The sequence below is a fragment of the Micropterus salmoides genome, unplaced genomic scaffold (genome assembly GCF_014851395.1).
Source record: "Micropterus salmoides isolate LMB-PRFRI ecotype aquatic unplaced genomic scaffold, ASM1485139v1 Ms_hic_scaffold_1, whole genome shotgun sequence".
In the NCBI taxonomy this organism is placed as follows: Eukaryota; Metazoa; Chordata; class Actinopteri; order Centrarchiformes; family Centrarchidae; genus Micropterus; species Micropterus salmoides.
Window position 1 is genome coordinate 49248772 of NW_024040040.1, and position 22934 is coordinate 49271705.

General features: G+C 40.5%; 1 protein-coding gene across 1 annotated transcript in view; it reads right to left on the reverse strand.

Annotated features, from left to right (window-relative positions):
• The window catches only part of drosha (drosha ribonuclease III), an 88005-nt gene extending 71669 nt beyond the window's left edge, over positions 1–16336 (reverse strand). The window contains 15 exon segments of the mRNA XM_038732045.1: positions 166–290; positions 1900–2069; positions 3257–3331; positions 4352–4433; positions 4796–4867; positions 7011–7097; positions 7414–7500; positions 8689–8769; positions 10187–10347; positions 11416–11578; positions 13083–13377; positions 14266–14334; positions 14417–14804; positions 14807–15271; positions 16181–16336. Of these exon segments, the coding sequence (XP_038587973.1) occupies positions 166–290; positions 1900–2069; positions 3257–3331; positions 4352–4433; positions 4796–4867; positions 7011–7097; positions 7414–7500; positions 8689–8769; positions 10187–10347; positions 11416–11578; positions 13083–13377; positions 14266–14334; positions 14417–14804; positions 14807–15269 (2318 nt within the window). The 5' untranslated portion in view covers positions 15270–15271; positions 16181–16336.
• Positions 16337–22934: the final 6598 nt, after the last annotated feature.

Consider the following 22934-nt stretch of genomic DNA (forward strand, 5'->3'; position numbering starts at 1 on the left):
ACATGCAACAGGAAAGATTCTACCGTCACAGTGTCCTGGGAGAGCGGTGTTGAATAAGGAAAGTAAAGGAAACGAGGGAGACTATCAGCAGGCACGGGGGAAAGATCTGTACTCAGATGGGTGGTCGACATTTGTGGGTCTCTGTCTGCGTGAATGTGATCTTACTGAGGGTCTCCGGCGTAGCTGAGCTGAGCAGGCCGGATCCCGAAATGAACGATGATGGGGAAGGTGATGACGTCTGGGTTGAACTGCTCCCTGTCCAGTTGGTCGATACGCACTGAGCTCGGTTTCTGGGGAAAGAAATGAGGCCTGTACAGTGAGTCATATTACAGGATAAACAATTTCATAAAGCTACAAGTCAGCTATCCTTCAATCATCTGCTATCAATATGCAAAATGACAAATAACCCATGTCGTCTGTCACAGGAACGCAATGAGACGAGGCCCAGACTCGTCGAGTAGAGTGCTCATAACAATGATAAAGTGACGTCAGGGATAGAGAGCTAACTTCTGATGCTCTTATCAAGGTGGAGACTGACAAGCAACATGTCCTCAGCGGACTCCCAAATCACAGTTGGCCTGTCAGGCATTTTGCGAGATCAGAGTAAGGGGCTGTAGCATAAGGCGTGATGAGCTACACGGCAGATGGCTCGAGGCTCGGGATCACCTTGACATTAGCCGCGCAGGCTCGGCACGGTCTGCATACAAACTTTCATTTAAGAGCAAGAGGTCGTCAAACAACTTTGATTTTGCCTTTAAATCGGCATAAACAAGTTTGATTTGCTTGAGGAAGGCTTGATGATTGCCCTGTTTACAATCCCGACACAAACACATTCAGTGTCTACAGCTTCTTGACCTATGCTTTAATGTACCATAGCTGTTGGAGGTTGATGACATTTGTGTCCTCATTTGACTGTGTGAAATAATCCCTCGAGCATGGCATGTTAGTTTGGCATCGGACCTCCTCATTTGGAGTAGTATGTGTGACCTTGACATATCACAGTGGGTATGGTTTCCGCAAAATGAGAGCATGGCCCACTTAGATTGTAGAGCACTAACTACTGTATGTTCTGAAATCCACACCTCCAAGAATATACTTTTGGCACCAAATGTGAGGTTTCTGATCACTCTTAATTTGTGAAAAAGTAATAATTTGATCAACAGTAAATGAAGCAGAATTATTTTTATAATTTGCTGTTTTCACTGTTTAATATCATTGTAAACTGAGTATCTTAGGTTTTTAGACTACTGTCTCCACACTTGTTTGTATTTCATTAAACTAATCACAGTTGTCTTGGGCGGTGCTAAGCCCAGGATGCAGCGGTAGTGCCTTTGCAAAGTCTGATTGAAATTGTCAGCCAGTGGAACGCTTTTACCTACAGCCTACTTCCTGTGAGCTACATTCATTTAAACCCCAAACAGGATCAATCCCTATAAATTTCCTTTTTAATAGACTTTTTTTGACTGGTAGACCAATCTTTAACTTCTAGGGATGGAAGACTATTATCCACCTACATATCTGAAAACCCTGACAGCAACAATTCAGTTCTGCCAGGAAAAGCAGTTGACTCAATAACTCACCCACACCAAAGGTTAGACAATCATATTCACTGTTCATATGCAACCTTTTAGCTGGCTATGACATTTTCACCTTTACCCAGACACAATTACTGTACATCCTTTAAAATATGGGCCAGACAAGAAGGTTAACCAACTTCATCGTGACATAAAAGCTTCAGCCCGAATAGTGTTGATGACAGCAAACGCCCTTGGGGATAATAGGTGAGGTTGCTCATGTCACAGGCTAACAGGAACAGCCTAATTCCTGCAGTGTCGGGGTTGGGGGGCAATGACTGCCCTTGAAACACCTCCTGTCATAACAGTAAAGCTAAGGCCTCACCATTCCTGGGTTGGTGACGATCATGCCCTTGCACTCCTCCGCGTATTTCTGCCACTCCAGCTCCTCCCACTGCAGCATGTCAGCAATCTCCTCCTCGGGGACCAGGGGCTTGCTGCTGCGCAGCAGGTAGAGCAGCACCTGATGCATAGACAGCACCTCCTTCCCGCCATCTAAGGCAATTAATGAACAACAATACACACCAGAAATAAATGCATGTATGGACAGAAGCACAAAAACATCACCACAAGGTACGCAAGTCACCCGGGATTCTCAGTTAATTGAAAAAAAATGCAAATATCTCAGTCTTTTGTGGCTAATAGTTTGTGGAATTAAACAAGCTGTGACATTTTTCACAAGGGAAAACATTTCACCGAGCTTCCATACAAGGCATTCTTTCGCTGTTCAAAATCCTTGGCCCAAAATCAAGGCCGATGTTGGAGAAAATCTTTGTTTCTTATACAAGCACCTCACCCCGCCTCACCTCTGCCAACGAAGAGTTTTTGAACCAATATGACACACTGTGAAAATGTCCCCATGCATCGCAATTGCATTGTTCAGGAAATGCACAGTTGAACAGAGGCATAGATGCAAGGTCGGATGCAATACAGTACGTGAAGGCACATAATGACTCTCATATGGAACAGCATTCAACTCTCTATTATAAAATCAGAAATGAGCACAAAATGTGTGCGCAGGGAAATACAGCCAGGCACAGGCATACAATCTACCAGGTCAAATAGAGTGGGTTTAATAGACACTCATGCAAAATTGATTGACCTCCATTTAGCGTTCGCATGGACAGACACACAAAAATCTACTTTCCTTTCAGTCCTGGAAATGCATTAAGACAAAAAGCAAATGCATACCCACACACTCACTGTAACTTTCAAACACACCATCACCATGCTCTCACTGTAACTCCCCGTCTCCGCTCACTCTCTTTCTCTTTACAGATCACATCAGAAACATTGGATTAGACAGGTTTTTTTGTGCTTTTGTAAAAGAGGCAGATAAGTGTTTGTAGCGGACTAAATTGGGAGTGCTAGAAGAGAAATTGTTTTTTGATGGAAAGAAGGTAGGTGGCACGGCTGTCATAACAAACACTGGTGGCAATATCATAGTGCACCAGCACCATCATGTGTATCAAAGATGAATCCCATGCAGCTACACAGCAGCTCGGGCACTTTAAGTCAGCTTATTATTTTGCAGAGAAATTACCACAAATATCAAAACCAGCAGAAATGTTAGGAGTAGACATTACAGGAGGCACGCAGCCACTCTCTCTTTTCTGTGTCACCCTTGACCACCAGAGGGAGACAAATGGGTAAATAAAATTATAGGTTGTTAAGAGTCTCACCAGGTAAGAATCGGACAAAACGGGGCATGAAATGGAACTGCTGGCATCCAGACGACTCATTGTCAAACTCAGGGCCTGAAAGACAGAGCAGAGGGGGGTTTTTGTTGTTTGTTCAGGCAGAGTAAAAACCTTACATAATAAAAACCTAACAAGTGTTTCACAGTTTTCTTTCAGGGCCATTTCCTGCCTATTAAATAGGACAGTGGATAGAGGAGAAAGTGGGAGAGACATATGGGGCGACATTCAAACCCAGGCTGCTGCAGAAATGACTCAGCTTTGCGCATGGGGCCCGCACTCCACCAGCTGAGCTGACTGCACACAGGTTTAACATTATAGTGTAAAGTTATGGTTGACATGATGATCACATTAATGTTGCTTGAGAGTTAGATCACAACTATTACTCAGCTTTCCTTGTACCAATCTTTATATACTTACTTAATTTCAATTTTATCTGTGCATTTAAAAATGAAGATGTTCACTGCTGTAAAATATTCTATGATTATGTGTGATGATTGTGGAGGCTAAATTCATAACGTCAGGATTACATGCCTGAAGAGGAACCTCAGATACTTTCTGCACATTATTACTCCAACACATACACATATACATACACACACATATATATATATATATCAGAATATTGAATGTGACTCTGTTACAAATTGTGCCATATACATAGTATTATTACTCTTATAGAAAACTATTTTAATTTATCACTATAGCAACTTTTCAAATATATGAATATCAAAAGAACGGCTACACGCCTGGACTTGCAATAAAGACAGAATGAAGTATAGCAGGAATGAAGGGATTTAACAGTCCACCAGGGGCCCGTTTCACCATTTCTGCAACATACAAGCTGTGATTTGAGATCATTACCTCTCGCTCATTTTGACACATTTCGCTATCAAAACAAATGTCATACTTGCGACCCAATGCGCCAGCATGCGAGAGCCGGGTAAGACTTGCAAATGTATCTGCCATTTGCAAGCGGCAATCATTTTGAAATGTGAAGCCACCACCATTTGCAATCTGCACGTCAGCACTGCTTGTAAATCGCTTTTGTGAAACGGGCCTTTGGTTTGGGAATCGCACCTTTCAGGTTCCAGTCATACAGCTCAAGAATGTCCTTGAACAAGTAGGAGGCAAACAGCTCTAGGCCTCGGACACAGTAGTTCTGGGCACAGGAGAGAGAGAGAGAGAGAGAGAGCGTTCAAAAGCAGTGTTATGTGAACATACAGTACAAGCAGATTCAAAAATGCCGTAATACTGCCGTAAAGACTATCTTAATGTAGATATGACTGATAAGCAAATCCAGTTCTCTAACTTTATCGCATAAGCCACCATATCGATGTAATCAACTTCTGCAGGTTAAAAAGAATCTCTTTTCCCTCTTCTACAAGGATTAGCCCCTTCGCTCACCCAGGCACTCAGGTGTGGGGGTTACATGTGGCTCAGACTCAGCCGTTTGAGATAAAAACAAAAAGGGGTGAGAAAGGGGAGAGAAAAAGCTGGGAGATAAAGTGGGGTTTTACCGACCTCCGGTGTCATCTCCTCTATGAAGTGAATGGTGTAATCTATGTTGAAGCGGATCACACGGCACAATGGAATCTGTGATGAAAAGAACAGAGGACGAGAAGAAGAAAAGGACGGGCCGACTCATTACCATGGCGTTAGGCAGAGGTTACAGCTTTTCAGGGAAACTCATTAAAACCTCATCTCTGCTGTGGAGCTGACCCAAAATGGCGGACACAGCCATGTGCATGTTAAGAAAAGTACGTAAGAAATCTGTAACTCACTGCAATGTGTATAAACAAGGCACAACCTTTGGTCAATTAAAAAGCCCTGACAATGTTTAAACACTCACTCACACAAATGACATGCCTCCACACACACACACTTGAAAATTAAGTAACTCAAATCTTGCTAAATAGATAAGCCTGCTCTTCTGTGTTTAATCTCCCCAGTTACACGGTCTTTGTTGCCAGAGCACGGGGGTCCATTTTAAGAGATTAACCTAGGAGCCACATTTATTCCTGCCCATCCCGGCGGTTAACTAGCAGGGGGCTAATATCACCACGCTCTGAGGTTCCTAATCCCCACACTGCCACGAAGCGTTTACCCCAGCTTTTAACAAGGGCTGCTTAAATTATCCAGTTCAAATCACGCCTAATCCTTGGGGCTCTTTTCAAGCTAGACGGATATTGACCAAGTAGTTTATTATTCAAACGTGCAGGAAAAATACACATGCGCACATCCACTGACTGACACAAGCACACATGTATATCTAGACACAGAAAAAAAATTAATAATAATAAATCACACTTTGAACAAATTTCAGGAAATGGGGTTTTGGTGGTCCCCTATTGATTTCTCACTTCCTTTAAACTTCCTCCTTGGGATAAAAGTCAGGCACACAGCTCAAATGGCTACAGAAAGAGAGGGGCCTTTTAAGTTGCGACCACTCTAATGTTTGACAGTCACTGATGGGCCTTCAAAAAGTGAGAGAGAGGACTCTGCGACAAGGTCAGCACAGTGAGAGGAGCACTTTGTCCAGGCAACAAAGAAGCCGCCCTGAAGCCAAAAGTCGATTTGAAGAGACTGGAGTTAAAGGAGGGGGGGGGGATTTTTCTTCCCCCCTCAAACGCTGACCTAAATTATATGTGTTGCCTCAACAAACATGTACAAGAAGGATGGGATCATATGTGGCCAGTGCAGAGCCGACTGAGCTGCACTCGAGTAGTGTAATAAAACCGTCATGGACCTGGCAGCTTCACTCAGCAGAGCTTCATGAAAGCACGCTCGCACATCACAAAGCATGCAAGACGTGGGTGGAATACCAGGAGTGGGCTTTATAGATAAAACTAATAAAACGAAACTAACAAAACCAATTAAAAGAAAACTGAATGACAACATCTTAATAAAACTAAGAAAAGAAAACTAACCAAAACGTATTAATAGCAATATCTTTATGATCTAACACACACATCCAGATGAAGAAATCTATTTAAAAGTGATGAAACACGTGAAAATAAAAACTTCAGTAAATCAGTTGTTTTGAATTAACAAGGAATCAAGAATCTTGCAACCTGACAATCACTTACAGCCATTATGAAGGAATCTTACTTTATGAAGACAAATTACTGATAACTCAAATCAAAATGAAGCTCTACCAACAACGACACGTCCCAACTAAACTAATCTACTACTGGTTTACAGTTTTCATTGAGTTTCATTAAGAATGAAGGGTGGGCAAGAGCTATGAAAAAGTTTAATTTAGTTAAATTCTCTTCATTTTAAATTAATTTCCTTGGAATAATTTATACAAATAATATAGGTGGCAGTGGATAAGACACATGCCTTTGGTGTGAGAGACCTGGGTTCAATTCCCACTATGACGCATCCACCAGTGTGTCCCTAAGCAAGACACTTAACCCCTAGACCTCTGACATATACAGAAACTGTAAATCACTGTGGATGAAAGCATCAGCTAAATGAATAAATGTATTGTAAATGTAAAACGATATGATTTCCCTTAAAATAGCAGCATGCCGTAATACTAAAAGAAACATTCCCTCAGAAGTAAATCTGAGTTTAGGTCTGTCCACATTATTCCTATCAGATGAGTCAAATAATAATCCACCGTATGGTTAGTGCGCAAACACACAATCCCACGCGAAAACTGAGCAATATTTAAAACAAGCATTGCAGAGAAACAACTTTTTTTTCAAACATTTTGTACTGTTAGTCTTACGCTAGTGAGAGGTGTGTGGGAGAAGAGAGAGAAGCCTTCAAACAGGTACTCGTGGTCATCGTACTCGATCACTGTCGGTCTGTCAGTCTGAAAGGGAGAACAGCAGGACCACTCAAACACAGACACATGGCACAATAACACAGCAGCTTCGGCATAGTGCTGTGAATACATACACAATAATTATTGCCACGATACTGAATAAAAATGTATTAAATTTAATAAACAATCATAATATTAGACTCAAGTACTGCAACGCAATCCCAGCTAGAGAATGTAGAAAAACACTCTGGAGCAATCAAGAATTAATGTCACCGATAATGCACATTCTACTGAATAATGTTCATCAGCTTAGCATTTTAGTAAATGCAACTTCTCTCTCTTTACAAAAGAGACAAAATCTTACCAGGAAGTTGGTGGGAGGAGACACAGTGATCCTGTAGTGAAACAGTTTCCCTGCATTGTTGTTCATTGTCCGACACTGCTTCACTGGCTGAAAAAGACACACAAACTCAGTAACTGACACGTACCTCGTGCTCTTTAAAACACAATTTGTGCTTTGTTCTTACGTTGTGCTGGTTACATCTGAGTGTACATGTAAGAGATACAAGTTATGTATGAACTCACTTTTTGTTCACGTACCCCAGAACTGAACTTACATCCCAAAACCTACCAACCCATTCATTTTCCCCAACTAAAGACATTTATAGTCGACTAACAAACAATTTCCTTCACTGAACAGCTGGTTAACTTACATAAAACATGTAAGTCATATTGTCCCTAAACAAAGAGATCTAATAATTTCCAGTAATGCTTAATGACTATAGACTAAATTGAAATCCTTTTAATGAATACAGTCACACGTCCCGTATCCTGTGTAAACCCATTAAAAACAATTAATTGACTAGCAATTTCCTGGTCAACCAAGACGGCAACAAGCAATTTGTCAATAAATCTACTAATGAGGGGGCAAGCCCTGTTCATTTTCCAACCCAAATAGATTTTTTAAGATATTAAATTGACCTTCACTTAACACTTAAATGTCTGCAAAACTGGCTGGTGAGTAGAAATCCACCATAGCTAACTACTATTTACCAGCATTTATCTGGAGGCTGATATTTATTTCCCTCCCAAAACTATTGTTCTCCATAGGTTAACACACTCATTAAGAACTCCATGACCTTCACTGGTCTCTACTGACCACCAAAAGGAAAAGCAATAACCTCCTCCTCCTTGTCTCCTTAAATGTAAACAGTTTTAATACATTTCTAACAAAGAAGTAATATCACACACAATAAATCCAAGGATAATGAACTATCTTTGAGATTTTCTGTTCTTTGTCGCTTAAATGTGTTGCACTGGTCCACCGAAGATGCATCTATGTTGGAGTTTTTGCTCCAAAACACAGGAAGGCCAGAAAGTGAGTAATGAAAACCAGAAATCTCAGCGGCTGGCAAAATAATCGATGAGTCGGTGGTATAGATCAACTCTCCTGTCAAATTCTTACAGATGTAATATCATTATTTGGTTCTACGGGATGATAAAATCAGATTGTCCCTCTAATACAATGGAAAATGGCCACTATATAGAGAATACATTTAGGCTGACTAGAATAAAGTCCTTGCCCCTCTGGCACAGCTTCAAGGTTATGAAAGGGTGATTTATTCACGGCGTGTCATACCTCCTCCCCCGGGTAGATGCTGTGGCGGATCCCTGTACGTCTGGCCTTGGCACTGCACTTACACAAGGGACCATCATTCATCTGGACAGAAAGAAAATACGTAAATCAGACACAACCGCTTCACTTGCTATGTATAAAGCAGCGGCTGCTGAACATTTTACATCCCAAAACTGCATGTTCCTGACCTTTATTTCTTCACCGGACTTTTGAGTTTTGAAGTTGTTAATGTGCCTGGGTAAGTGTGAAGGCAAACTCTGACAGAAATACTTTATTGACAGTCGCTTTTTATGCATTTCCCAAACATTTCAACAGTTGGAAATTAAAGGGAAAGCAAAGTGCCTCGATTTTCAGTTGTGATTTCAAATACTCCCAGCCAGGGACCTGGACTTGGTGCTGTCAATCAAATATTATTGCAAATGAATTATGAGTGGAAGCATTTAAGATAAAGTATTACATCATGATTGGTATTTACATTATAGATACACTGGCACCAACATCCCAACATGTTCTCTTGCTATACAGACGCTGGGGTGCATCCTTCATTATCTCAGATGTTTGAATGATGGCACATGTGTACGTGTACATGGTTGGTAACAGCAGTGCTTGTAGAAACAGCAGCCGGTAGATCCTTCAAACTTCCCTACAGTTTTGTTTTTCCATCTGTTTTATTCGGCTTTACTGAAGAAAGCCCGGGTTTTGGATTACAAAGCAGCAGAACTTGAGACCATCCACCCGGCCCGATCAACCAGCTACAACTATGCTGGACCAGCTTGGATTTAAGGATGTTCCTAATGGTTCGGCTGTGTTTACGCTGATGATGCTTGGAGCTCAAACACAGTCAAGATGGACACTGTTTCCTAAACGTCAGACTTTTTTATGTAAACATGGAACCGTATTATCATCTTGTTGCTGCTGTTTATTCAAAAAAAATGCACTACAGAACGTTCTGGGTGAATACGTGTATGTATATAAATAACCGTATATATTGTTTTAATTAATACATTATCATATTTTAATATACATTTAATTATCTGATAAGTTCTATGTGTAGCATTAGACACATTTTATAGAATAGACAAGCCACTTTAAGAATCCTCAATATGGGGAAAGCCCGTAACGCCAAAGATGGCGGTTATCCTGCCCCTTCCAGCCAATCGTCTGCTTTTAACAGCCCAGGCAGGAAACATATTTCAGCCAATCGTGTGGGTCCACTGACATAAGAGTCTACTACGCATGTGTCACTACTGGCACGCATGCGTATTAGAAGTATAACCGTTGGAGAGAAACGCTTTTTAGACCTTTTTTTGGGGCAAAGTCGTCGCAAACTTTCAGATTTTACTGCTGGTTTTGGATGGGTCTCCTCTCTAACTTATAATTATTTGTCAGACCTGTATAGAATCACAGAAGATGAATGTAGAAGATAAAACGAAGGGAGATGAATATGGAATTTAGCTTTGTAACATAATAAACGTTACACAAGAGAGAGAGAGAGACCAACCTGTCCTGGGTCATTGTACCACAGCTCCTCATGCAGGCGGTCGGGATGAGCTTTCTTTCTCTTGATCTCGGCAATAACATCAAAAACCTCTGAGTCAGAGCTGCTGGAGCAGGTGCTTCCTTCGCCGTCTGACTCACAGTCTGACTCACTACTGCTGTCATCTGAAAGCAAAGTGCAAAAAAGGTCTTTAATCATAAGAACGTCATAGGGCTGACAACTGAAACATAATTCGGTGAGCCGGAGATGGTCGAGTGCTTAAGCTCCCCTGTTCAACTGTGCCCTCACAAAGTATTATACAACATCAAGTCTCAGTGAAGCGGTCTGTCAAAATGCTTTCAAACTGTGTGCACTCTGGCTCTGCCAACTCTTTTAGAGGAATTATCATCCACACAATGCTGGTGATACAGAAGAAAGTTTCAGATCTGTTTACCTAAATTGTATTTAATTCATGTTTCTTTAGGGGAACAAATACAGCTCAGCATTATTTGCCCTTCTCTATGTTGGATTCACTGTTTATATATTCTAGTTCATGCCAATAGAAGACTGAAAGATTAAAAGAGCAGCACAGTTGCCAATGTTGACATCTGGCACTCAAGTTCTCTTTATTTCTCTCACACTTGTCACTTACCCTTACCGAGAAAGAAACCTTACACCAAAGTGAGGATTATAATTGCCAGTGTGCTGAATAGTTTGTGGTCCTTGGCAAAGAAAAGTCTTCAATTCTTATCAGCGTTTTAACTTGAGTGCCTGATTGTGAAGTCAGTGCCCGGAGCAACGTGCTTAGCGAATTAGATCTCCCTGAGCAAGATTTATATTATTGCAGTGCTGAAAGAGACAATCAAGCTGACAGCCCTGCAGATAACATCATAAACACTGAACTTAATCTCTGCTTCAGCCTAATGCACTGCTGAAAAGACAGTAAATTTTTATGCACATCAACTACAAAAGATTGTCAACAGATGTATTAACTGTTCACATATTGTTATTTAGTTGTTGCATTCATTCAGAACAACTTACATGCTTACAAAAGTGACACGAACACAAGAAACATGGATCAAACATGGAATTTTGCATACTGCAAATTAGAGCTAAGAGAAAAACATTTTCATTTATAAACAAACATTTTACTCACAGCTATTATTTGCATTGATTTGCCTTAATCAACTCAATAGAATTATGTGACAGTGCTTGTCATATATCAGAAGTGTTCCTATGTAATTATACCCAACTAATTTTGCAGGACTTCCCACCTGGATCCTCATCTAGTTTGGTTTTGGGCGGGTCCCATTTAGGTCGAAGAGCCTTAGCTCTCTCCTGTCTCCTCCCCAGCTCTTCCTCAAAGCGCTCGTACAGGTCCCGCAGTTTACTGGTCCCGACCACAGTAGAGTCTCCCTAAACAAATTTAAATAAAATACTCTGTCACACTTCTTCCAACTTTTTAAAATTCAAATCGAACAAGTACAGATAAAGACTAAAAATGCTTTAAAAGTACACACGCGTTTGGAGTTGTGTACACCAACAGTCACTCCATAAATCAATCTATAATTATATAACTGCATGGTTTACAGGATTAAGTTCTCAAGTTATCAACTTAATTTATTAGCAGAGGTTATGTGAATGTAATCACACACCCTCTGCTGAAGTAACCTCCCCTCACTGTCACAGCACAAAAGACAGGGACACGGCAGGTCTAAATCTGTTCATCGAAAAGCAAAGTAATATAGATGGGCTCCATCTCGACATTTACCTTCACTTTGATTTTACTGAAAGACGGGTTTTGGGCAGAATGTGTCATTTGTGTGCATTTCAGAGACTACCAGAAAAGGTCAGAGACTAAGAGAAGAAAAAGGGGTTTGCACCAAAAGATCCAAAGACATCAGAAAAGCATTTGAGAGGGCAGGTGGTGAGTTTCAAAGTGGGACTAAAGGCTCGTGCAGACTACAAAACTTTCAGCGTCGGCCGATCGCCGTGCTGTTCAGACCACACAACTTGCCGTCTTGTGAGGAGAGTCTTGAGGTCGTTGTGGCGTTCACACTACGTGACTGATCGGTGACAGGGGGTCACACACTACACGAGCTGAGAATGACCTACACACGAAACAGCTGTTTGTTATTATAAAGATAGCAATTATAAAGACAAAGAATATGGGTGAAAGAACGGATTAGCACACGCAGGTAGCAGGGATAGTCTGAGTTACACAGAGCTGGAGGTGAGTAAAAAGGGTTTTGCAAAAGTAGCTGTCTGCTCTGCCAGCTGCCTGCTCTCATTGGCTGGATGTGGATGTCGAGTCGGCCGACTTTCCAGATATTTGGCATGCTAGATATCTGGCTGGCATCGGCGAAGTGTCAGCGGTGCGTCGGGAAGCCGTTTTGATGCATCGTTGAGTAGTTCACACATCACTACTGGCGGCCGCCGATCGATTGCTGATTTACCCCCGATCACAGCCTGACGGTTGCCGAGCTCACCAACCAGCAAATCAGGCTTAAAATCGTGTAGTGTGAACTAGGCTTAAGGCGTCTCTTGAGTGCTCGCTATTAACTAAAAGGCTGAAAACCATTCAGCATTGGAGAACAGCTAATCCATTTCTTTAACACCACCAGCAGACAACATTGATAAAATGGCAGAAAGAAGATTAGGAACGTTTCCTCTCCACGCTAGTTGAATAAAACAATATCAAACAAGTCTGTGCTCAGTGTTAAATGCTATTAATTAAAACAAGTCATTCTCCAGTTCAATCCTGTTTAATCTACCTAAAACAAACTGCATGCAAGAACATTTTTAATGGCAATGGACTGAAACTCTTGCAAAAGGGCACCAAGAGTATAATAACAATTAGATAGAACCAACAAGCAGCAACTGAACATAGGACAGATGAAGACTTAAGTGCCAACAATACCACTTGGTCCATGGGGTCACTGGAGTAGTAGTTCTCAGCATGTGTGCAGCGGATCCAGGCAGGTTTCAGAAGCTCATCTTCCTCTTTCTCATCATCCCCCTTCTCTTTCTCCTTTTCTCTGTCCCTGTCCCGTTCTCGCTCCCTCTCTCGCTCTCGGTCAGCAAAGGTCTCTTCGGAGTCTCTGCTCCTGACGGAGGAGTAGCTGCGCTCTCTGCTCAGGCCGGAGGAGCTCTCCGACCTTCTGTCCCTCTCCTCTTCCCAGCGACCACGTTTCCTGTCTCTGCTTGAGGACCGACTGCAAAGTACAGATGAAAAATAAATAAATAAATAAGACACTCATTGGCCGAGTCCAGGTTCAGCTTAAGGTTTCTGCTTGTTAAAAGGGAGTTTTTCTTTGCCACTGTCGCCAAGTGCTTGCTTATGGTAGTAAATGTTGGGTATAAGAGTACGGTATAGACTTGCTTTGTATGAAAAATGAAATGAGATAACTTCTGTTATGAACTGGTGCTAGATAAACTCTTGACATGTCTAGTCAAATTACTAGTCACTGCGAGCACTGCCCAGAATGGGAAAACAGTGTAAAACACATGCTTTGTAGCGGATCTGGACGAGCTTTGTGTTACAAAATAAATCCAACCGGTCTTTGGATTCATTTTTGACCAAAAGCTCGCCGCGCCCCGGTGGTCATCTCTTTACTATCACCTATCAAAAAGGAGGAGGGTCTACTCAAAGACACTCTCATTTTGCATTGTGGGAAATTGTGAATACAGGTTTTTGAAACCTGACCCATGATCAGACCTTTGTAAATCTGTCTCTTGCAAGTCCCCCAACTTTCTGGAAGTGTGACTGCGTAGTTGTGCTTCACAGATGTCACCAATAAAACAATGGAGCACAACTTGTCATGGCATACCAGCATTTTATATGGTCTGTAAAGCAGAACCTCAACAGTGCACTTCTTGTGGTATTGTTTATAGGACCAACAATTCAGCTCCATGAGTATGTCTTTTTAAAATAAATACAGTAAATGTAAAGAGATGTACTTTACTTATCCCTGAGAAAAACTGCATATCATGGAAGAAGAAAAAACAATGTTTATATAATGAGTGAGCTGTTGTACCATGCATATCTTATTAATCCTAAACTTAGTTGCAAAAAAAGGTACATATATAAACTATATACGTACCTTCGGGGTCTCTTTCTGTGCCTGTCGGGTGACTGGGATCTCCGACTTTCTCTGTGACGATACCTCTCCCTGTGAACATACACACACATAGTAATGAGGGCAATAATTTCACAGACTGATTTCATTTAGATTTATTATGCTATTTCTGTACCTGCTACGTTCCCTGCTCCTGTGTCTGGGGGGAGTCCGGCCTCTGTCGTACTCAGACCTGTAACGTCCACCCTCCGGCCTGCCGCGCCTGTCTGGACTCCTCCCACGATCCTTCCTGTCGCCAGGGAAATCCATTTTATGCTTTTCACCATGGCTACCGTAGCCGTATCCCTTCTGCCTGTGGTCATCGTGGCGATACCCTCTTTCTGGAGACCTCCTGTTGTCCATTGGCTTCTCATACTTGTATTGCCCCCCGTGCCTGAAGCTGTGGTCTGGTTTGAATGAGCTGGGGTTCTGAGTGTAGCCAGGGCTGAAGGTGGGAGGAGGGAAAGGAGGGTGGGGAGGATGGGGGTAGTTCATGGAGTATGGAGGGTGGTAGCTCATAGACTGGGAGCTATGGGGGGAGGCATTGGTGGGTGTGGTAATGGTGGTGGGGGCACAGGAGGCATCATGTAAGGGTGGTAGGCATTCTGAGCAGACACCTGGGACCCTGAAGCGGAACCACCTGTGGAGCTGGGAAGGGGAGGAGGTGGAAAGTTAGGCGGGGGTTCAGGGAAACCCTGCCTGACAGGGGGCTTGGGGAAAGGTGGGCGCACTGGGCACTGGTTAAGTGAACTGGGTGTCTGGGATGGTGCTGGTGGAGGGTACTGCATGAAGTCAGAGTGCAGAGGCATGTATCCAGTGTTTCCATGGTAGCCTGAACTGGGAGGAGTCTGAGGATCGTAGTGGTACAGGGGAACAGGAGGCTGTGGAGGTGGTGGCCTCAGGTTGGTGGGTCGGTAGTTTTGAGAGGAGCCGTGCTGGCCTGGGGGAATTCCCCCCCTGGGACCACCCCGATCCTGATGGAAAGACATGACTGTGGACATGACAAAACAATCAAGTTACAACCGGCAGCCACTTGTTTCCCACATGAATGAAACAATGAAAGTAAAAGCACCTAGATGAAAAACTGACACCAAGAGCGGCAGATCACAGACAGACAGGTTAGATTTAAACAGTTCCTAGTACCAAGTCTGAACTGGGAAAACACTCATCTTCAATCTTGTTTTGAAATCTGTTTCCCCTTTGAATAGTGTTTCCCGTAGAAATTCCTTCTGCATTTGGAGTTAGGTCTAAATTTAAATTAACATTAGGTTTTAGTTAACTTAGGCGAGGTAAAGATGACCAGTCGGGTTGATGGTGAGACATTAAGGTAGCAGGCTAAGACACAGCACTGCTATTCTGAACCATACTAATGGAATAAACTGCAACACAGAGTCAGACACGCATTCCTCTTGTTTATATTTTAAGAAATAATACTTGTGATTGTTGTAACTTAGTGTGTCTGTAAAGCTCATTTTGTGTGTCTTTGCTTCCATGCCTCCAATGTTAACTTACATCTTGTTCTCAATGAGACAACCTGGGGGGAAAAGAAGCACGAAATAACCATTTGGCATTATTAATCGTTAATTCATCGTTTACGTGTAGCTATTACAAGAAATTATAAGCAACAGCTGAACACCGTTGCACTGATGCGAGCATCATTTAGTTAGCTAGCGTTAGCTACTAAGTTACAGATGTCATATTCCCAAAACACACAAAACGTAGAAAAGTAATGCAACTGACTAAATGTGTATCGTTAAAAGATGAGGTAGTCCATCAAGGTCAGTTTACTATTATCTTTGAGCAAACAGCAGCATCTAACGTTAGGTTCAAGCTCTGCTAGCTACCTAACGGTGACATGTTTGCATATCTGCTAGCACATGAAGACAGCAGGAGAAATTACCTTCACAAAAAATAAGGAGCACTAGCAAGAGAAGCGTATCATTCCGTCTCCACTGCCTTTACTGGTTCAAAAACCTACAATTACACAAGTGTCAACTGTCCTAAATAGGGCTACTTATAAGAAGCCATGCAATAAAACGAGTTATCTGTTGGGTAACATTACCACGCTGTCCGAGGAGCAGTGTTTCTTGTCGGAATGGTTAGAGAGAGGAACAAGGATGGACCAATCACATTCAGAGACTCAGTGGCCGACCAATGAAATGCCGATGTGGTTTCTCACCGGGCGGAAGCACCACTGTAGTCCATAAACAATCATAAACAGACTACACTTTCGTGTCACATTACTATAATCTGAAGATTTACGTTATTAGAAAGTTTTATACTGATGTTTGTAACTGCGTGCCATTTACCTGCTTTGTTTTTTTCAATTCTTGTTTTCTGTCCAAAGCCAGTGATGTGTGATGTCACTTGCTGCCCTTACTTTTAACTGTTTGTGCTCTGCTGCTATTCTCGTGTTTCTTCAGTATGTTAGAGATGTAAAGTAGAGCAGGGCATTTCAGCTCTCCACTGCCTATATAACTCTAGAAAAATGTCAAACATCTGGATTTGACTTTATTGTGTTTTTTTTTTGTTTCAGTCGGGCAGCTGTGTGTTTGTGTTTTCAAACTTGTCTTATGCAGCTTACTGTTTTGTGAAATAAAACAAACACATAAATACATTGTCTATAAGAAAATAAAGACATGAAGCTATTATTATGCGCTTGCATCATATATCCACTAGGTGGGAGCAGAGTTTAAAAAAAACAAAGATTTATTTAATGCATGATTTGGTGCAACATTACCATGGAAACATCTCACCAGAATGAATGAGGCAGAGGCAATACCACATATGTACATTTATTTCTTAAGGCTAATCTCTGTTGTTGCATTCTTTAAGAACCTGGGGACCATTTTGGCCTCAATCCATGCAACTTCTCCTGTATTATTCTGATTTGGAAACCTATTGATCTGACCCTCTCTCACGAGATGCTCCTCTGAAGACATGGCTTACAGCCCAGTCGTTAACCCTGGTGTGAGGTAGCATTGACGTGCCCCTTGCTGTGATGTTATGCACTGCACATTCTCTCTGGATGAATCCATGTGGAGGCGCAAGGTTAAAGGTGCTCAGAGGAAACACCTACAAGCTTTGCTGAACACTAATCATATTTGGCAGAGTCTGTGTAAAAACATTTGGACTGAGAGTTAAGAGTGTTAGTTAAACTCTTGGGCCAAAAGTATGTGGACACACCTGCTCACATGTGTTTTATTTTTTGGCATAAAGCTGTAATTCATGGTGTGGGCAAGATCCCGCCAATTAATGATATATAACAGATATTCAAGAAAATACTATGCTTTCTAAATGGTGGGAAGAGTTTAGGTAAACACCTTTTCAGTTTCAATATAAAATACATTTTTGAGAGCCTTTGAAATGAACTGGAACTCTGATTAGGGCTACAACAAAGAATTATCTAATATAATTTCGTTTCAATATTGATTCTCAATTCATCAGTTAATTGTGTGATCTATGAAATGTCAGAAAAGGTTGATTTTAGAATTTCCTTAAGAAGAAGCAGAAAGTGACATCTTCAAATGCTTTGTCTGACCACCTGTCCAAATCACACAGATATTTAGTTTACTCTTACACATGGCTAAGAACTAACTACCTAAAGCACTAAATTTACAAGCTGGAACTAATTAGTTTCTTACATTTGAGCTTGGAAAATTAATGTGAACTATTAATCAAATGTCAAAATTGTTGCAGATGCATTTTCTGTCAATTACCGTGAATGCTTTTTATGGGGAGGGGTAGTCCCTAAAGTAGCTACAGGTGTGCTTGAAGCTGCAGTGATCTCATGCATTCAAATCTGAACTGACGCAGTAAACTATCAATGCACTATATTATGCAAATGTTACACTGTGAACATCAAACCTTTGTTGAAATCATAAAAGTCCTGCTCTCTGTGAGCTCCTACACAAACACATACACACCAGCAGAGAGGCCACGGTGGAGACAATGAACCAGGTAAGGATTACTCCAAGATGAAAACTACGCTACACCTGTTCAACAACCATAAACATGTAAACCTGTACAAAGCGTGTACAGTAGCCCATAGATAAAGTGACTTTGGTGAATAAACATTACTGTTGCTGCTCTAGAAACAACACATCCTGTTCTAATTTTGTTCTGAATTTACTCTAGTTAATGTAACACTAATCTTGATTATTTGATGATGTGTGTTTCTGCTGTTGATGGACAGTTGGTCAGGGGAGGAGAGGAAACAATGCTGTGGAAAGGAGAACAGAGCAGAGAATAGTTGAACACGTTGTTGGAAGCTGAATAAAGCAGCATCATCAAGTCTGTCATCAATAAAATAATCAGTAGATCTTAGAAATCTTTGCAATTTTAGGTAAGTTTAGTAAGAGATTTTATTTGTAGCTCTCATCATAATGACTAAAATCAAAAGAATTTGTTTATGAAAATTCATAAAGATCTGACTAAAAACAGAGTGTTACCAGGTGGCAGCAATCTAATATCAAACCTTTTTGTCTTTTTTGTGTTATCTGATTTGGGGATAGAACCATGAAGTTCCTCAATGAACCCTAGTATGAGATACTTTATAAGAGTTTATGGCAGCAAATTTGTGATCATTGAGCATTTCAGTTGATTGATTTGGCCAGTGGTGGACAGAAAGTACCTTTACTCAAGTATTGTACTTAAGAACATCTCAGAGGGAGATATTGTACTTTTTACTTCACTACATTTATCTGACTTCTTCACTTACTAGGTCACTTTATAAAGTAAAGATTTTTACACACAGTGGATAAGGATGATGTGTGGCGATGGTGCAGTGGATAAGTCACATGCCGCTGATGTGTGAGATTCTGGGTAATTTTGACAATATTTTACACTATTTTCCAAATTTTTACAATCAATCAATCAGTTAATGGAAAAAAATATCAGCAGATTAATTCATAATGAAAAAAGTTAGATCAACCTCAACCAACTACAACAGTAAAATCCTGCTTTTATATTAATGCATGAGTAATAATAATCTAATAATATAAATGTATGTAGGGGACATTTTTCATTCTGCATTGAGGACTTTTAATACTTTACATGTAGTTTTTAAATTATCACCTTTTAATTGCCTGTGTGTGAAGGGGTTGTAATCTCACATAGAAACTATCCATATGCCGGATCAGTTACCTCTGACTGCCAGTATGCCTAATCCTATGTGAAGGCTCAAGGTCGGATCTTCCATTCTTCCATTTCATCAGGCTTCTTGGTTTTCCTGCGACATGTCTGATGGTCGGCAGAGCATCATTATGATTCACTTCAAGTCGCCTCAAGCAGCATAATATTCTCTGCCTTTGTGTCGGTAAGGGAAGTAAAAGAAAGATGATTTTCTCTTTTTCAAGGAAAATGAAACAACAGGCAACCCCTGCACCTCATGTGTTTTTAAAGATTAATTTGAAGGGGAAAACAGGATAGGGATTCAATGAAAACAGAGGGATGTCACATCTAAACCTTGCTCAGTATTAGATTGTGCCCTTCCTCCTCCACAGATAAGGCATTTAAACAACAACACCTGGAGATTGAGGCAACGAGCAAGAACATAGAGCGGACTGCATTTTTCTCTTGAGCTGACAAATATATTGCACCTATCGAGCATGAAAATACACCTTACTTTCCCTGATTAGGTTTCATTTTGGTTGCCAAGGAGAAAATGGTGTTATTTATTATTATTGTTTGAATGAGAGTAATATACCAGCGGGAAGGTCGGGCCAGTGAATATTTACATAACATTTATTGGTTTACCCAAATGAGATGAGGCGACATTTATTAGGGAAATCAGGAGGATTTAATTTATAAGTTTAACTGTTGAGATCTGACCCGATTACATACAACGCATCTATGATCATCTGTAGACAGCAACTGAGCAAACAATCTCATGTCACATTATAAATAGGATTTTATTTTACTTTAGTGTATACGTATGAAGAGGTGTCATGAATACATAATTGCTGCAGTGTTAAGTTAGTTATTGTGTAGCTGGGTTTTGCAGTAGCTCAGTGACACTTTATCTATATAAAGCCTAATTCAAAAGCAAATTACATACAAAAGGTACATCAGCCTATCAACAGCTCACCATGGCCTCTGTGGGGAACAAATGAGTAATTTTAGTGCTTTATATGAAAAGCAGCCTCAAAAAGGTCAGTAAATGCTGAGAAAATTAGCAATTGGAGCCAATTTATGGTCTAGAGCACACAATGTATAGGTTATACACCAAAGTAATCTTCCCTTGTGAGGTTTTCCTGTTGTTGATTCGACTGAATGCAGCAGTGGTAAAAGAGATGACAGCAGCTCCTCCGTTGACCCTATGATGAAAGTTTTATTGAAAATACCCACTTCTAAATAATGCACATTTTTGATCCATGCTTAATTGTGCTGATTAAGTTACTTCCGAGGCTTATTCATTTATTCAAGGATGCCAATAGAAAAGAGCTTTTACGATGTATTTAGCATCTGCTTTGATATAACACACATCATTGAAACGAAGGCCAGATACTGGCTGTGCCACGAGAAACATAAAACGTGGCTGCGGCTCCTGCATTTACTCATCCCGCACACTGTCTAATGATATTTTCAACGTACATGATGGTTGTGATAATTTGCTCGAGCTTTCATGCCCACGTTCCCTTAATGTTAATGTAACACTTTTTCTCCCTCACACACTCGCACAGAAACCCTAAAATGCTTAATGTGTTTTCCAGGCAATGCATTTTTTTGCTGGACTTTTTATATTATGACGCAGAATACCTTTTACATAAGCATACATAATATTCCCAGTATAAATGCTTTTGTAATTATAGCAACAGTTCGACATTTTGAGAAATAAGATTTTAGCCTGTCCAAATGTAACAAAATCCACCTACTGGCACCTTTAAAGTTCACTTATTAACAATCTTAATCCAGTTTGTTTAATCCTTACAAAAATCTGTAAAATAAAGTCTACTAACTCCAACTTCATATTTAACGCACATGCATTATCTTGGCAAGAAAACAGAAAAGCATATTTTTAATATCAACCTATTATTCCTTTATTATGCATAAGTGAACATGAAACGTAAACTGTGCAACAATTAAAGTGTGCTTGTGCCCTGCACCAAATGGTAAACCTGAGTAAAACACTTATTCCCTCAGGTATAATTTACCAAGTAGAAAACAAATTATCCACTTCATAACTTTTCATATGGCTGAATATTACATTACATATAAGAGTGAAGATATCTAAGAAATTAGCATTTTACCCAAAGCAAAATCACAGTGATGTATTTGCTTAATTAGAATAACTTAATCAGACACATACTCCTAATGCTGTTGCAGCTTAATAAATGGACTTGAGCCCAAGTACCAACAATATGGTGATCTACAGTAGAATTAGAGGTTAGATTTTCTTATTTGAAATTTGCAGAAATAATAATGGACAAGAACAGTAAGGACGGTGACTCAGTTTCTTTACTGTTTTAACTTTGCTGTGGGAGTTGGACCAGAGCTGCATGCATCACTTTATATTCCTTTTACGCCTGCAGGGTAACAAATGAATGTGTGGGTAAAAGAGGCTTGAGCAACAAGAATTATCTGGGCCCAAAATTTAGGAGAGTGGGAATAGAAATCGTTCCTCTGTTTATCTGCCAAAGTGGCTGGTGGGGTAAATACACAAATTGAACACTGCTGAAGGTTGTGCAGCATTTGAGCTGGGGTTGATTTGTGGCAAAAATAAGACAGACCCAGTTTTGTGCTCATCGCACTGTTTATTGGTTTGTTTTCTAAAAGTTTAGGTCTTTTCATGCTTTTCATATGTAGTTCTCGTCACATGACATGATGTTGCTGATGTTATGTATATTCAGAAATCTTTAAGTTATCTGAATTTTTAATTCTAAAGTTTTTGGTTTCTTAGTCTTATTAAATGCACTATGAATCATAAATCAAAGCTTTTTATTTTTTGCTTTTATGATTTGGTTTTTATCAAAGTTTTTCTTTTTTCCCCGAAAAATCTGCCTTTTAAAGATACCCCTTGTTTACTTGGATAAAGAAATCTTTTAACTCTTGCAGAACTTTTTACCACACTGTCCGGGACAATAATAATAATAATAATAATAATAATAATAATCTTTATTTGTAGAGCACTTTTCAAAAACAAGTTACAAAGTGCTTCAACAAGTGCAAAGACCACAATACAATACCCAAAATACAACAATACAAGCAAGAAAACATTGAAAAGACCAAAATACACGTTTTAAGATAAATATAAAATAAGTAAAATAGAATAAAATAAAAGGGATAAAATAAAGTCAAATAAGATCGGGAAAGACTCTCCTATAAAAGTATATTTTAAGAAGGGACTTAAAAGAGTTCACTGACCCAGCTGACCTGATTTCCTCGGGCAGGCTGTTCCAGAGCCTCGGGGCCCTGACAGCAAACGCTCTGTCCCCTTTAGTTTTCAGTCGAGACTCTGGAACAGACAGCAGACCTCTGCCAGAGGATCTCAAGGTACGTGCTGGTGCGTATGTGACTAAAAGGTCAGAAATATAACAAGGTGAGAGGCCATGAAGAGCTTTAAAAGTGATCAATAAAATTTTAAAGTCAATTCTAAAACACACTGAGAGCCAGTGTAGTGAAGCTAAAATAGGGGTAATGTGGTCATATTTCTT